The 15,855-nt window shown below is 48.3% G+C and overlaps 6 protein-coding genes across 6 annotated transcripts; 3 read left to right on the forward strand and 3 right to left on the reverse strand.

Annotated features, from left to right (window-relative positions):
- Positions 1-172: 172 nt before the first annotated feature.
- Positions 173-2,217, reverse strand: PGRI_032430 (putative RNA binding protein Ligatin/Tma64; the record flags this gene model as incomplete). Its single annotated transcript, XM_040790956.1, has 3 exons — positions 173-1,257; positions 1,312-2,134; positions 2,197-2,217. 3 exons carry the CDS (start codon positions 2,215-2,217, stop codon positions 173-175), a joined length of 1,929 nt encoding a protein of 642 aa, XP_040647909.1.
- Positions 2,218-3,630: 1,413 nt separating this feature from the next.
- Positions 3,631-6,417, reverse strand: PGRI_032440 (Alkaline phosphatase-like, alpha/beta/alpha; the record flags this gene model as incomplete). Its single annotated transcript, XM_040790957.1, has 3 exons — positions 3,631-4,213; positions 4,328-6,013; positions 6,065-6,417. 3 exons carry the CDS (start codon positions 6,415-6,417, stop codon positions 3,631-3,633), a joined length of 2,622 nt encoding a protein of 873 aa, XP_040647910.1.
- Positions 6,418-7,155: 738 nt separating this feature from the next.
- Positions 7,156-7,625, forward strand: PGRI_032450 (Dabb family protein; the record flags this gene model as incomplete). The annotated part of the gene is made up of 4 exons (XM_040790958.1): positions 7,156-7,174; positions 7,229-7,315; positions 7,376-7,511; positions 7,565-7,625. The coding sequence occupies 4 exons, from the start codon at positions 7,156-7,158 to the stop codon at positions 7,623-7,625; spliced, it is 303 nt and encodes a 100-aa protein (XP_040647911.1).
- A 339-nt stretch (positions 7,626-7,964) lies between these two features.
- PGRI_032460 (tRNA maturation protein LHP1) lies at positions 7,965-9,293 on the reverse strand (the record flags this gene model as incomplete). The annotated part of the gene is made up of 3 exons (XM_040790959.1): positions 7,965-8,064; positions 8,124-8,914; positions 8,970-9,293. 3 exons carry the CDS (start codon positions 9,291-9,293, stop codon positions 7,965-7,967), a joined length of 1,215 nt encoding a protein of 404 aa, XP_040647912.1.
- An 876-nt stretch (positions 9,294-10,169) lies between these two features.
- chsD (chitin synthase D) lies at positions 10,170-12,476 on the forward strand (the record flags this gene model as incomplete). Its single annotated transcript, XM_040790960.1, has 3 exons — positions 10,170-10,223; positions 10,276-10,442; positions 10,520-12,476. The coding sequence occupies 3 exons, from the start codon at positions 10,170-10,172 to the stop codon at positions 12,474-12,476; spliced, it is 2,178 nt and encodes a 725-aa protein (XP_040647913.1).
- A 676-nt stretch (positions 12,477-13,152) lies between these two features.
- On the forward strand, positions 13,153-15,518 carry hsp88 (Hsp70 chaperone Hsp88; the record flags this gene model as incomplete). The annotated part of the gene is made up of 4 exons (XM_040790961.1): positions 13,153-13,227; positions 13,339-13,370; positions 13,435-15,178; positions 15,243-15,518. The coding sequence occupies 4 exons, from the start codon at positions 13,153-13,155 to the stop codon at positions 15,516-15,518; spliced, it is 2,127 nt and encodes a 708-aa protein (XP_040647914.1).
- Positions 15,519-15,855: the final 337 nt, after the last annotated feature.

Here is a 15,855-nt window from a genome sequence, read left to right on the forward strand (position 1 = left end):
TTCTACGATTCGGATGGTTATATGACGATGAACTAACTAGGAGATATGTACCTGTGGGGTAGTTTAATCCATTATGAGTGTCTTCTGTTCTAGCAGTATGCTGCAGGTGATTGATCATTTGTACTGGAAAAACGCTGTCTATCTATTGATGAAGAAATAATCTTTTGCACAATCATTTCTTCTTCTTGGTCTTATCCACAACCTCGATCATCTGTGGCTTCAATCCACGGCGAACAAGAGCTGTCTCAATAGCCTTTCGCTGGTCGCCCTGGACCAATACTTCCATAATTCCCTTTGGGGCACCGGTAGCCTGTGTCACACTAGTGCTGCCGGCACACTTCTTCTGCAGTTCCTGTGCCAACAGACTAGGAATAATGCCGAAGATCTCCAGGGTCATTACTTTCGTAACGGTCTTTGAACCTGTCCGCTTCTCGAGGGTGACTGTAACCTTGGGTGCGGTGCCTGCTTTTGGCTTGACGTCTGAAATGGTTTGACCGGTTCTCAAAATGACATGGTATGGCGAGAGGAGCGTTTTATCATCCATGAGTCGTTTAAAAAGGCCATCGCGAGTGATCTTACCCCGTGCCAGCGTCCCTTTATCCTCCGTAGATGATGAAGTGAAGACGGAGTTTGCAAGGAATGGGTTGAGAGTGATGATGCGCCGGTTCTCTTTCGAGATTATCGGCGGATTTTGGGATTCAAGGTATTGATCCAAGTGGCTGGATACTTCGGAGTATTTGTAGAAGTTATTTGTGTCACTGGCAGCGAGCGCAGGGAAAATGGTTGGCACTAGCTTTCCTGATGGCCGATATAGACTTTGCACAGTGATCGTCTGGCCAACTGAAGGGTCGGAGCCATCCGTTGCAGCCGATTTTTTGCCTTCGGGTGTAGCAGCCTTACTGTTCTCCAGAGCACGAGGCGAAGGCAGTCTGTATGGCACGAATCGCTGGACTCGGTGGTCCTCAAAGTCCACATCCAAAATGACGGTCTCTTGACCATTACGTTCCTTAGTTTTGACAAGCTTCGATTTGTCTAGATGTTTCATGAACTTTTTGACGTTCTTCCAACTGGTTTTTTTGATGTTGTAATGCTGAGCCTGTTGTGGGTTATACACAGGAAGATAAGGAGTTGTGAAGTTGGCTATCAATGCCGAAGCTGTGATTGGTAGTGGAAGGCCATGGTCGGTCGCTGATGGGTTATCCTGCTTGAGCTTGTAGAGGGCGTAGACAAAAGCATTAACAAAAGCCTCATCAATTTCTATGTTTGTTAGTACTTAGTTATTTTTCATTGAGGAGGGGAGGAGGTGCTTACCCTCTGTTGTGGGCGCCTCATCTTCGGCCACGAGTTCTTCTGCCCCAGTTGCATCATTGCTTGGTGTCTCAATGTCACCCGAGGCGGCTATAGCCTCATTCTCGATTTTCAAATCCTCCATTCGTTCCTCAACACCCTCAGTTTTATCCTCATCCCAACCTTCCAAATACTCTGGAGCTGGGCGACCCGGTAGTGATGCAGAGCTCCACGCCCAAAGTTCATCGCCCTCCCAATGCAATCCACGGACCGCATGGCCCTTCGTCCCTTGCACCTCCCCCAATGCCGAAACATCGATCTCACAGATACCTATAAAGCGTGGTACTGTATGAGTGTTTACACTCGCGACCGCAACAACGGCGCCCTTGACCGCCCTTTCAGGGAAGGGAGGTTCATTCGCAAGGCCCGGTGTCATTAAGTCAGCTCCACCATGGAGCTTTCCCATCACAAACTCTGGGGTGTAGAGTAAGGGAACTAGGTTCGGGTTGTGCCATAGTGTATAGACAGTTGGGTATAGTCGTTTGTCGGCCCCTGGACCATGTTCAAGCTTGAACCATAGCACCCGCTCATCGCCGTCGGGATGTGTACCAACATACACGATCCCTTGAAGTTCGCGAAGGTCTGGACCAGCGGTAGTTGTGAAACGAGCAGTTTGAATGTTATCAGGCAGGAGAGCATTCCGGATCGATGTAAGGCTCGAGGCAGCGGATGCTGTGCTGGAGTCTGCTTTGGTAGAGGTTGAGGGAAGGGGGATCTGATAATCCTTGATAATTTGATCAGCAATCTTCCTACGATCAGAAGACCGCAGTGGAGAAAGATTTTTGATCTATTCTATATTAGCACATTCTTTGCAGAGGCAAAGCTTGGAGGGGTGGTGGGGTCATTTACCGTAGGCTTCTTCTTGAACATAATCGTAAGCCCAATGCTAGAAGCTAAAATCACAGAATATAGGTGAAGGCCAGCTGAAGAGCTGGAGAAGAATATGTATGTCACAGAGTTAAGAGTCAAGAGGTGACGTGAACAGGAATCTCCCGGTCTCCACATGACCCGAAAGGAAAAAGCCTTGGGAGAGCATTTTATCATACTATGTTTACTACCTACATGTATATCAGGTGTATTTACTAGATGATCTCTCTACTATGTAGCTACATAAATAGAAATGTTAACTATCTCCAGCTCTTTGATCCTTTGATTATTCTACTGTGATGGTTTTGCCTCCTTTCATCCCTTGAAATAGTCTAAATGTAGGATGTCTATATCTCAATAGCTCTGCCCACAGGTCCACGGGTGCCCAGGTGCCCAGATGTTAGTCGTAGATGACTAATTCATTACTAAATTTCTTGCTGCCACAGACTCTGAATTATCGGTCTCGATGGTTGCCTACCTCTTGTTATGGTGGTGCCAGGTCGCAAGGCTCACGGTACACACCTCTGAGATCATGAAACAACATTTAAATAGATTATATTGTATACAGTAAAGACTGTCTCATATTACACTATGCACTTTGATGTAGTCCTTCCTGGCAATGTTGAATGTGAGAGATAGATGGAAGCTTGAAGAAGCTGAGCTACGAAATTAAGAAATTTGACAAGTTGAATAGGCGAGAAAGCCAGAAGTTAGACTATGAGTTCTGATCTGGGTACTACAGTGAGGAGAAAGAGAAGGATCAATCTAGCAAAAGCAGGGTATTCATACCCTGTGACTAGCAAGCAAACTGCTCAATCGGCAAGCAAACAAGCCTGGACAAATCAAGCATTAATGGAACAATCTAACAAGTTTTGACAATCTTCAAGCCTCCTTTTGTTTTTTTCAGTTAAACCCCAAGTCGGTGTCGGAGGACTGATCTTCTTTGGCAGTTAGCAGGTTAATAAAATAGTAACACTATGTATTGTTTCAAAATATTAGAATTCCATCGAAGAATGCGGATCGAATATATACAAGCAGGGATTCCTAGAGCTAAAAGGATCAAACCCCCAGGTCGCTATGCATTGCGATACTCAAAAGTCGCGTCTAACATGCGAACAATGGCTTTAGTGGGCGAAGAAGCCATCGTAAAATTGCAGGTAGAAAAACAAAAGAAGCCGTCCAATTGTCTCGGGGTATATGCTTGACGGTCTTCTCGTCTTGGGATTTCGACAACTCGAAACCGCTACTATGTGCACACTGTGGCACAACATTCTGTGTATGTGTAGGTGGTACAAGTTCCAGAACGTCTCCGGCTGGATCGGCGTCACCATTTGGCGGGTACCTCACTGGGGTCTAGCACCATGTTTTCGACATTCTCTGCTTCTGGCTGAATCTATGGCGTCGCCCTAGGGGACTTCAGCTCTTCGGATCATCGGGGCTAAACTTCCAGCGTCGGTGGTTCTCCGCAATCCACCACTGGGATATATGGGCGGCTTCGCTAACCCACATTGCGGCATCAGGCCCATGCCGAGTCTGCACAGCATCATACAGAGACACAATATTCATGTCTTCCTCGGGATGGAACTCGAGTGGGTCGGCTACGACATCGGTGAATCGCCACGGGGCATCTGCAATAAGCGGCACGACAAGACGGTAAGGTTTCGCGGCTGCTCGCATAGAGATCCACGTTCCTCCAGGATTCATTGTAGAGAAATGCCATTCTTGCTTCTTATCTTGCTCGGGGATAAGTGGGCGCAGCAGGGACTGGCCCTCGTATAAGGGGAGTAGGTCCTTCAATATATGTGCCGACTGCTCGTTGATAGAGGAGGTTTCGATTAGGATATCGAGGATACTGGGGAGCATTTGAGTTGAGAGGACAGCGCTGCTAATTTCGACTTGGGGTAACTTGGGATGGGCGACGAGCAGGGGAACGTGGAAACTGCCAACATGGGGGTCATGGTTGGCCGTTACACCACCATCATTTGGAAGAGATAAACCGCTAAAAGCGAGTTAGTGGCTGTCTTTCCATCCCACCATCTTCTCATGCTCTAACGAAACACAAGAAAATAGCCAGGGAAAAGTCGATGGGCTGTAAAGAGTGAATATAACTTACTGATCACCTGCCATAACAAGTAGTGTCTCGTCGATGACTCCAGCCTCTTCGAGAATCTCAAGGATGGTGGCCAGCCAGTCATCCTGATACTTGAGGGTATTTAGGTACCGGTTCAACCGGTCATTCCATCCATGACCATTCCCGAAATACTCCTCGTAATTACCGGGCTTGAACCAAGGAGTATGGGTGTTGTGAGTTAGATGACCGATAAAGAGGCGAGTGTTGTTCTTCTTAGCCTCAGCAAATGCATCCCGCATATAGTTCTTCAATGTGTGATCGGGATGACCATATTTCTGTTCGTCCTCTGGCTCCTCTGGGATGTATATAGCACCGTCTTCATTGATTGATTCTTTGGTCGTGATATCTCTGAACCCCATTGCAGGGGTAAGCCCATCCTGATGGTCCCAAGTGCCATAGTGGGACTGCATCCACATAGAATGCCATGGCCAGGAGATCCAATCCTCGGTCTGGTTGGTAATGTTTGACTGTTGGTTCAGCGCGTCAAATATGTGGGGTAGGCAAGGTTGGTAAATATCGTGTAGATACTCAAGGTTGCCCTGGACAGCGATGGGGCTCACACCGCACATAGTGCCTGTAATACTCTTCATAGTGTATGTACCAGATGTGTAGGCATTTTTCGCGCTGAGGCTACCATAGGGACTTGAGCGGTCCTTGTTCTTATTGAACCCAGTCTCAAATCCGGTGAACCTTTCGGCGGTGGGGGTGAGATTGGCGAGTCTACCCATAACCTCGTCTGGGATTTTTCCGTTATAGGAGTTTTTAATGTGTTCCATGATGTAAGAGTCGGAACGGAAGGGAAACACGTCCTGTCGATTACTCTCTAATTTGATGAGCATGATATGCTTGATCTTCATGTCTCCGCTGTGGAGCACATCACGAATGGGCTCTAAAATGTCGTTCTGGAGGTTGGGTATGTGCAAAGGATCTTTCATCGGGTTGTAGTGTTCATACAAATAGTCCTTGGGTGCGGTGTTGTTGAAGTGATTGATATGGAAAGGAGACCAATCCGGGAATGCAGTTGCCGAATCGCCTGTATGTAACCAGTCGAATGTTGGGAAGGAGTCTAAAGCGGTTTTGCCTTCTAACCAGCTGAAATCACCCGGCAGGGATGCGACACCTCGCTGAGAAGATCCAAATTTGAGGCCGCCAAACGGGGCGAGAGGAAGAGACCCGGAGAGGAAACTGTAGACCACATCGCTAGGACGAATGACACGGAGGAACAGTAGAATCGCACTGCACGATACAACGATTGCGGGCTTCAACAATGCCCGACTCTTCTGTGCAGGCGGGTCTTGAGGTATATCCAGCAACGATACGGAGTCGCTGTTGTCATCACCGATGTCAAAGTCATCAATTGCAATTTGCTCGTAGGTATCTGGGTGTGGCAGAGATTCCTTATCTGGACGGAAGTGACGGTATGTCACGGATAACACTACACCCCAGATCCTCAGGAAAGCTCCGGTTGCCTGGGATAGATATGGTGTGGCATAGAATGCGCCGACCAAAATTGACGTCTCAAGAAGGATAGCAACGATCAAGGCCGACAAAACAGTTGTGGCAGTGGGCCTATCCTTGTGGAAGTCGTTTGATAGGCGCCAATGAATCTCCATACCCTTGTGGATGTAATAGGATAGGTTGGCGGAAATCATTGACGAGGCATATGCACTAGAAGATAATTAGTAATTCGCTCTTTGTTCCAAGGTTAAGCCTCAATACCTAAATAATACAGTGAACACAGCCGCTATATCCCGAAATGTTCGCCATTCATACGATCGGGCCAGGCCACGGGCGCCCAGAATGAGCAGGATATCCAGGAAAAAGAATGTGGGGCCCCAGGCGAAAAGGGATAAAACTGTGAGTGAATTGAGATGGACGTAGATATGGAAGGCTTTAGAGAGCAGGATGGAGATGAAGATGATCGAAAAGAAATATGCTCGATAAGCTGTCCAGCCACGGTCAAGATGGGCCTGAGGGGATCTGATAACTGTGAGGGCAACAATGACTCCAGATTCAAGCTTCCCGCGCAGCCACTGGGCGAGACCCCCTTGCAGCTGCCATGCAGGTTTCATGATATATGTAAGAATGCAGAGAATTTGCCTATAAAGAGAGGCTGAAACAGAAAAGGAGTTCGAAAATAAAAGGCTTTCTCCACTTTTTCACACGTGCTAAGATGTGGCCAACTGTTTCATAGGGCAGACCTCATCTCCATATATATTTCCTAAAATAGTAAGTGAGCACGCGAACCTCGGGACATTAGAAAACAGATAAAACTTGAATTTGGTCCATTACATATCTACAATATACATACTACCTATGTATGTACTCACCTTCAATATCCTAGAGATCTTGGCAAAGCCACCCGATCTTAAATCTGCCCTGAGATCCACATTCCAAAGCCGGACTGGTTATGGCTTTGTATTAAGTAGTTCGATATTTAATTTCGATATTCGATGGAAATATACGGAGTATAGATTTTCAAATATAAAAGATATAATTATCAATCTTTCTAAAGCGGCATTAGCCCGTGATTATATATACAAAAAGAGTCCAAAAGAGTCCAAAAGATCGTAAGCGAAAGTCGCTAATTTATATTAAATTGGTTGAGGTCCAGACATATAACCATTTATATACAGTAATATATATATCTATGTACTATGTACAACATAATTAACCGGGTGATCAGTCCAAATTCCAGCAATACATCACCCCCCATCGGACATCTGCCGAGAACCCCGCCGGCAACCCACTGATCACAAAACAATTATCACTGAACTGGGGAAACATACATCGTCATCTCCAAAACCAAAATGCCAGTTTATCACATTGGTAAGTTAGATGCAATGTCAATGAAAGAACATCAATCACTAACCAAGCTCCAAGTCCTCTTCCGCCTCAAGCCCGGCATTACTCCAGCCCAGATCGCCACCTGGAAGGAGACATGCCAGGGAATGGTGGGGAAGATCCCTGGTAAGTGAAACCCCGGAGTTTGTTGATTTTGACATAGTCTCATATGAAACCTTGCCATAGGACTGCTGTCGTTGCAGAGCGGTGCACCGCTGCCGATTTCGATTCCTCGTGCCCAGGGATTCGATATGGGACTTGTTGCTGTTTTGGAGACGGCCGAGCATATTGCTACCTATGCGGTGCACCCTGCTCATCTGGAGTAAGTTTTCTTCAATGTCAGATAAGTGAGGACCGCAGGCTGACACCTTGAAGGGTTCATAAAATGCGAGAGGAGCTGTGTGATGATACCTTGGCTTATGATCTAGAGTTCTAGGTATCTGATATGTCAAGTGATATACGCAAGTTTGATCCTAAGGTACTACTAAGTTTCCAGAGTAGAAGTTTTGAGAACAGTCCGTTCAAATGGCTCATTTCTACATATCAAACCCCAGGCCCTGGTCAATCGTAGCCACCGAGGCCTGCCTAGCCAACCCGTAGATGCTCGTAACGAAATGACATAACGCCGAGAAAAGGTTCACCTCTATGAAATAATCGGAAAAAAAGAGGCAGGATCTCCAATCCGCAATACTTTTTGAATCAATACCGCCGATTGACCGAATCAGAGAACAAGAATTAAAGACAAGACATTTTCAATCCGCCGAGATTAGACACCTTATTCCTTGGAATCAACCTTCTTGGCAGGGTGGTCGCCACCGTTGGCACCCTCATCCTCACGGGAGCGCTTCTGGGTGCTTTGTACGACGGGGACACCACTATAAATGAAAGTCAGCACTCATACTCTCATTGCGCACCTCATATTAATTTCACTTACCGAGAGTCCTTCTGGGCCTCACGAGGAGCCTGGAAGCCATTCTGCTGGTCCTCAGTGCGGCGTTCGCGCCAGTCACGACCATCGTCACGGTCGTTACGGTCACGACCATCACGGCCGCCACGACCACGGCCACCACCGCGACCACGACCACCGCGACCGCCGCGACCGCCACGTCCACCACGCGCACCACGGCCACCGTTGCGGGCGTTGGAGGGGTAGACGTTGCCACTCTTGATCTCCTCGACCTTCTCGTCACAGTACTGCTTCTTGCTCTTGAATTCCAGATCATTGCCCTTCCACTGGGGCTTCTTCTCTAGATCGAGGAATGCCTTCTGCTTCTCCTCAGACTCAAACTCAACAAAGATGCTACCCTTGAAGGTCTTGTCGTTCTGAGTGCGGCGCAGGCGGATGGCATTTGTAGGGCCGTAGGGGGCGAAAAGAGCCTCAATATCGAGCTGTGTAGTGGGCTCTTCCTCGCCAAAGCCGAAGCCCTTGGCGTAGATAGAGCGGGCCATGGAGGCATCCTCGAAGACCTTGATGGCCTTTGAATCGCGCTCGTTCACGGACTCAGGAAGAGGGACCTTGCGTTTGACGGCAGTGTCGTTTTCAGCCAGCTCGACGTTCTCGGCGGTCTTGAGGGCCTCGACAATGGCGCTGAAGGGTTGGAAGCGGCGCATGCGCTTGAAGGAGTGAAGGAGTTCAAGGGGCACGGCGTTGTTGGCGCTACCGCCAACCTTGGAGAGCAGGAACTTGTCCATGGGGAGGTTAGAATCGGAGAAGTAGAATTCGACCTATGGTGTGCGCATTAGTTAAGGTCTGGCGAAATAGTGTTTCCAATGGTCATACCTGCTTGCGGATCTGCACAGGGTCGTCGGTTACCTCCTGGGTGGAGGGATCGAACTTGGCGTTGTTCTGGCGAGGGCCACGGCCACCGCGGCCATCGCGCTGGAAGCTGCGTGTCTCGCGCTTCTCAGTCTGGGGCTCAGCGGCCTTCTCCTCGGCCTTCTCAGACTTCTCTCCGAGCTTAGCAGCTTCGGCGACAATGCGGGCCTCATCGGCATCCTGAGCGGGCTGCTCGGTGGCGGCTTCCTCTTTCAGTTCAGCGAGGACATTCTGAACATCCTTCTCAGCCTCGGTGTTGACAACTGGGGTCTTCTGTTCTTCGGCCATAGTTGCGAATTGTATGTGGAGACTATTTCAGATGTGAAAAAAAATGATAAGCAGGAAGATTTGACGTGACGGAGATGAGTCAGAGAAAGAAGAAAGGGAGCAAGGGATGGGAGGATATTTATAGATAATCTGGGAAGATATAGTAACAATACCTTTATAGATTGATCAATGCGCTATTCAGAAATACTATTGCGCTTGTGACAATATCTCGCAGCGGGGAGAATCTGGGAATTTTTTTTGAGCTCCATTGACGCCTGAGGCAAAGACTAGTCTGTGATTGGTCAGGGTGGAATCCAACTATTCCATTTTGGGCAATTCGACTTTTTATACATTATCTTCTATTATATTATATTCAAAGGGTTGGAAGGGCAATAGATGAATAGAACAATGAAGAATAATGAATAAGTACTATATGTAATAATGAATAGAATGTGTGAGGAAAGTATCAGCCTCATTGTAATCACATGCTTCGTCACCTCCCGCCAAATTTCAAGGACCTGGGGCATATCGCACCTTCCAAAAGGCTGTGACCAGGTGATTTATCGATATACTCCATTCCAAGGTTTACCTCCCTTCCACGGATGATTTCGTACTCATCTTGTCACAGAGCATTTGCTCTTATTACATATCCTGCATATCATCAGTTGGATATTCTTTTCAAGACTATAATCTGGGTATCGTTCACACAGGCATCGTATTATCAAGCCCTGAGTTGTAAGGAGCCCTCTGTCAACTTCGAGATCCCCCAGTCATACTAACCCAGTGCTATGGAAAGACCTTTATTCTACACATACAGTACATTCGAATTCTTCGACCTTCACTTGATGTGCTGTTTTCAATATTCAACGAAGTAGAAAGCAGGTTCGCCAAATTAAAATGGCACCATCACGAAGGGACGCGTGGGCTGAGGGGACCTGGCCGACCAAAGATGTATGCTATCTACCCTCTGGGCTCGGGATGCCATTCTGACCACCCTCAACAGATAATTTACCTCTCAATCGTCGGCCCATTGATGCTTGCAGCACTGTTCGAGTGGGTTCTTTGGCTCAGCGCCTTTATCTACTGTTTGATCAAGGTGTGGATGAAAGCAGACCATTGGAGTATAAGAGTTCTCGCCGTGGTGATGATATTCTTGTTCACAGTGATACGGTATGATTCTCGGACATCCAGTGTTCATTACCTAACAGCTTCATTCAGAGACATTGACTGACGAACACATCTGATAGACTGGCCTTCCTTCCAGTCATGCTCGTGACACTGCCGTTACCGCCACAGATCACGATTGACCTACCTCACGAAATGGTGCATGGGTTTCAAGTGTTTGCATTTTGGGCTTTTTCTGTTCTTCTGATCGGTCCATGGCTATTTTGTGTATACGGACTCATCACCAATTCACTGGGGAGAAAAAAGAGGATTAAACGAGTGCTTGACGATCGGACTGCCCCGAAGACTGTGGTTGTGATGCCAGTATACAAGGAGGAACCAAGTATTTTGATTAAGGCCATCAATTCCGTGGTTGACTGCGATTATCCTCCAAATTGCATCCATGTTTTCCTTTCATACGATGGTGGCAAGGTGGACGAGCCGTATCTCCGTGTCATCAACTATCTCGGTATTCCGATCTCACTGGAGAGCTATCCTCAGAGCATTGACTGCATTTACAAAGGGGCACGGATAACGGTGTCTCGCTTCAAACATGGCGGTAAAAGGCACTGCCAAAAGCATACTTTCAAGCTTATCGACAAGGTTTATGCCGAGTATCTGAAGACACATGACGATTTGTTCGTTCTTTTCATTGATTCCGACTGCATCCTTGATCGAGTTTGCTTGCAGAACTTCATGTACGACATGGAACTTAAGCCAGGCAGCAAGCACAACATGCTTGCAATGACAGGCATCATTACCTCGACAACGGAGAAAAATAGCTTGCTGACGATTCTTCAGGACATGGAATATGTCCATGGGCAGCTTTTTGAACGATCCGTCGAGTCAGGCTGTGGTGCAGTGACTTGCCTCCCTGGAGCTTTGACTATTTTACGCTTCTCGGCTTTCCGCAAGATGGCCAAGTATTACTTTTCAGACAAGGCTGAGCAATGCGATGATCTTTTTGACTACGGAAAATGTCATCTTGGGGAAGACCGATGGCTCACTCACCTGTTCATGATTGGCGCCACGGAGCGGTATCAAATCCAGTTATGTATGAGCGCGTTCTGCAAGACCGAAGCCGTGCAGACCTTTAGAACTCTCCTCAAGCAACGCCGACGATGGTTTTTAGGTTTCATCACCAACGAGGTTTGCATGATCACGGATGCCCGGCTCTGGAAGCGCTACCCTCTTCTATGTATGGTTCGATTCATGCAAAACACGATCCGAACGACCGCACTGCTCTTTTTCATCATGATTATCGCACTAATTACAACCTCAAAGAAGGTGGATGATCTTCCTATGGGTTTCATGGGGGTCTCCTTGGGATTGAATTATCTACTCATGCTATACTTTGGCCTGCGTCTCGGACGCTATAAAGCCTGGCTTTACCCGATCATGTTCATTGTGAACCCGTTCTTCAACTGGGTTTATATGGTGTATGGTATTTTCACAGCCGGTCAGCGAACTTGGGGTGGACCTCGAGCAGATGCTGCCACTGCTGATGACCATACAACGCCAGGAGAAGCAGTTGAACGGGCAAAGGAGCAGGGCGATGAGTTCAATGTGAATGTTAATACATTTCGCACCAGCCTTGTGCGCCGGAAATCCGTCCCCGTCCGCCCATCGGAGAAGGTGGAAGGTCGATTTGCACCTGCCAAGCAGCTACTTGATGGGATTTATATCAACACAACCAGCCGTGGGCCCGCACTGGCACGAATGGTCAACGCGATGGAAAATCGCGACACTTCCCAGCACCAATTACCCGCTCTCTTTTCCTATTCAACTGATTCAGTGCTCAGCGCATCGGATTGCGGCTCTAGTTCGATTGCCATGCCACAGAATGTTGACAACTTGATGAGTGAAGACCAAAAGAAAATTAATTATGTCTGCCAAGGTCGGGCATCGGGCTCGGTGAGCCTCGATGGTCACTATTCGGAGAACCACTTTGGGGTTTCCCAGCCTATTTCTGCCGAGCATCTAGTCACCCACCCACCAGAAACATACCAGACTGGTTCTAAGAACATCCCAGAGCCATAAGTCATGGCGCCAAGATACTTTCAAACCCCGTGACCCCCCTCTTATGATATTATTGTCTAAGAAGAACAAATGTACTAAGTGCATGACGTCAGTTTTCCTCTTTTTCCTCCTTTTTTTTTTTTTTTTTTTCTTCTTTTTTTTTCTGTTCGGCCGATTGACCTTGGCATATTTTTTTTTTGGTCATTCTATTCTTATGTTTATTTGTTTAGCATAGCGATACTGCTCGCTTCTATAACTTTTTGAATCCAAAACATCAAAGTCCATCAAGTATATGGTGTAGCCAATGATCCACAGATTTATAAGGCGGTGATTGATTTTTATTCTGCCTGGCAACAGTAGGCGGTGAAGGTGGGTATCCAGCAGCCACCAGAAGGTTCGATGAGATGCTAGCATATAGTCCAGGTAAAGGAAACGTATATAGACCAGTCAGAGAGAGAGAAAAGAAAGAAAGAAAAGCATACTCTGACACATTTTACGTTATCAATTTATACCCCAAATTCGAAATTAGTTCGGCGCCTAAAGATCAGCCAGACCGCTTGACACTTGGTCATCGCCCCTCCAATAATAGTGGAGTGGCGTGCAAATTCTCCCCTCCGACTTCTCTCACTTTTCTTCTTTTGAACCTTCCATCCCTCTTTACCTCCCTACCTCCTATATCCCCCTACTTTCTTCCATAATGAGTGTCGTCGGCATAGATTTGGGTGCTCAGAGCACCAAGATTGGTGTTGCCCGCAATAAGGGCATTGATATTGTGCGTGTTACCCCACGGTCTTGATACGGACTTGCGGCATTCTCTCAAGATGAATCATGACCTCACAAATCTGAGCAATTGCGCTAACTACTTTCTTTTTTATTAATATAGATTGCCAATGAGGTTTCCAACCGTCAGACCCCGTACGTTTGAAACAAAAATCCACTGTCGATCCAGATAACAGAAGGCTAATTTGAATTATTTTAGCTCCGTCGTTGGATTCACTCCTCGCAACCGAAACCTCGGTGAGGCTGCCAAGGGTGCAGAGATCTCTAACCTGAAGAACACCGTTGGCTCCCTCAAGCGCCTGATCGGCCGTTCTTTCAACGACCCCGATGTCGCCATCGAACAGGAATACAACACATGCACCCTGGTCGACGTGAATGGCCAGGTCGGTGTCGAGGTCAACTACCTCGGCAAGAAGGAGCAGTTCACAGCGACTCAGTTGGTGGCTTCTTACCTTTCCAAGATCAAGGACATCACCGCCAAGGAATTGCGCGCTCCCGTCTCCGATGTCACCGTCAGCGTTCCCGCTTGGTTCACTGATGTGCAGCGCCGGGCTATGCTTGACGCTGGTGACATTGCTGGTCTTAACATCCTCCGTCTCATCAACGACACCACTGCTACCGCTCTCGGTTACGGTATCACCAAACTGGATCTCCCCGGCCCCGAGGAGAAGCCCCGCCGTGTGATGTTCGTCGATATCGGTTACTCCGACTACACTGCCTCCATTGTTGAGTTCCGCAAGGGTGAACTCAACGTTAAGGCTACCGCCTATGATCGTCACTTCGGTGGCCGTAACTTCGACAAGGCTCTGACCGAGCACCTTGCCGTCGAGTTCAAGGAGAAGTTCAAGGTCGACATCCACACTAACGGCAAGGCCTGGACCCGTACCCTGGTTGCCGCCGAGAAGCTCAAGAAGGTCCTGTCCGCTAACGCACAGGCCCCTCTGAGCGTTGAGTCCCTTATGGATGACACTGACGTCCGTGCTATGATGAAGCGTGAGGAGCTTGAGCTCATGGTCAAGCCTCTCCTTGACCGCCTGACCACTCCTCTGGAGCAGGCACTCTCCGAGGCCAAGCTTCAGGTCGAGGACATTGACTACATTGAGATGGTTGGTGGCTGCACCCGTGTTCCCGCTATCAAGGATACCATCAGCAAGTTCTTCGGTAAGGGTCTGTCCTTCACCCTGAACCAGGATGAGGCCATTGCTCGCGGTTGTGCTTTCAGCTGTGCTACTCTTTCCCCCGCTTTCCGTGTCCGTGACTTCGCCGTTCACGACATTGTCAACTACCCTATTGACTTCACCTGGGAGCAGTCCCCCGAGATCCCCGATGAGGATACCAGCCTCACCGTCTTCAGCCGAGGAAATGTCATGCCTTCCACTAAGATCCTCACTTTCTACCGCAAGCAGCCCTTCGATCTCGAGGCTCGCTACTCCAATGTCGAGACTATGCCCGGCAAGGTCAACCCCTGGATTGGCCGCTTCTCCGTCAAGGGTGTCCAGGCTGATGCCAACAACGACTTCATGATTTGCAAGCTCAAGGCCCGTCTCAACCTGCACGGCATTCTCAACGTCGAGTCCGGATACTACGTCGAGGATATGGAGGTCGAGGAGCCCGTCGAGGAAGAGAAGAAGGAGGGTGACATGGACACCGATTCCAAGGAGGAGCAGCCCAAGAAGACCCGCAAGGTCAAGAAGCAGGTTCGCAAGGGCGACCTCCCCATTGTCTCCGTCACTGGTGGTTTCAGCCAGGCCACCAAGGAGGCCTGGACCGAGCGTGAGAACGCTATGTACATGGAGGACAAGCTCGTTGCCGAGACTGATGAGAAGAAGAACGAGCTCGAGGCCTCTATCTACGAGCTCCGTGACAAGATCGACGGCGTGTACGCCGAGTTTGCCAGCGAGGAGGAGAAGGAGAAGTTGAAGTCCAAGCTCATGGACACTGAGGTGAGTTTTGAACCCATATTTGTCAATAAATATCATGATCAACCATACTAACGCGCCATTGCAGGACTGGCTCTACGAGGACGGCGAAGACGCCACCAAGTCCGTCTACGTCGCCAAGATGGACGACATCCGCTTCATCGCCGGCCCCATCATCCAGCGCTACAAGGAGAAGGTCGAGGCCGAGCGTGACGCCGTTCGCAAGGCCGACGAGGAGGCTGCTGCTAAGCGACGCGCCGAGATTGAGGCCAAGAAGGCCGAAGAGGACGCCAAGAAGTCCACTGAGGGCGACGCCGAGATGAAGGATGCCCCTGAAGAGGCCCAGGGCGAGGAGAAGCAGTAAATCATTCACGATAAATGATTTACTGATGTGTTTTTTTTATTTGTTTTCGGATTGGGGAAAATACCCATTCCAATTGCGTTTTTCTCTGATCTAACATGATTCCTAAGATTTGGATCGGGGTGAATCGCCGCGTTATGACGAAAAGGACCTTTTTAAGAGATGTTTCATGGAGCTAGAGATTCGACATTGATCGGCCAATTTTCTTTTTTCTTTGTTCTAATGGCAAATGGTTATGATGTAGATCGTTTCTGTTCCCTTGATTGTTTATGAATAGATGAAAATATACTCAAAAGCCTTTGTCTTCAACTTTCCTTATACCCCCATGGAGTTCCCATTG

Source organism: Penicillium griseofulvum, assembly GCF_001561935.1.
Source record: "Penicillium griseofulvum strain PG3 chromosome Unknown contig_80, whole genome shotgun sequence".
In the NCBI taxonomy this organism is placed as follows: Eukaryota; Fungi; Ascomycota; class Eurotiomycetes; order Eurotiales; family Aspergillaceae; genus Penicillium; species Penicillium griseofulvum.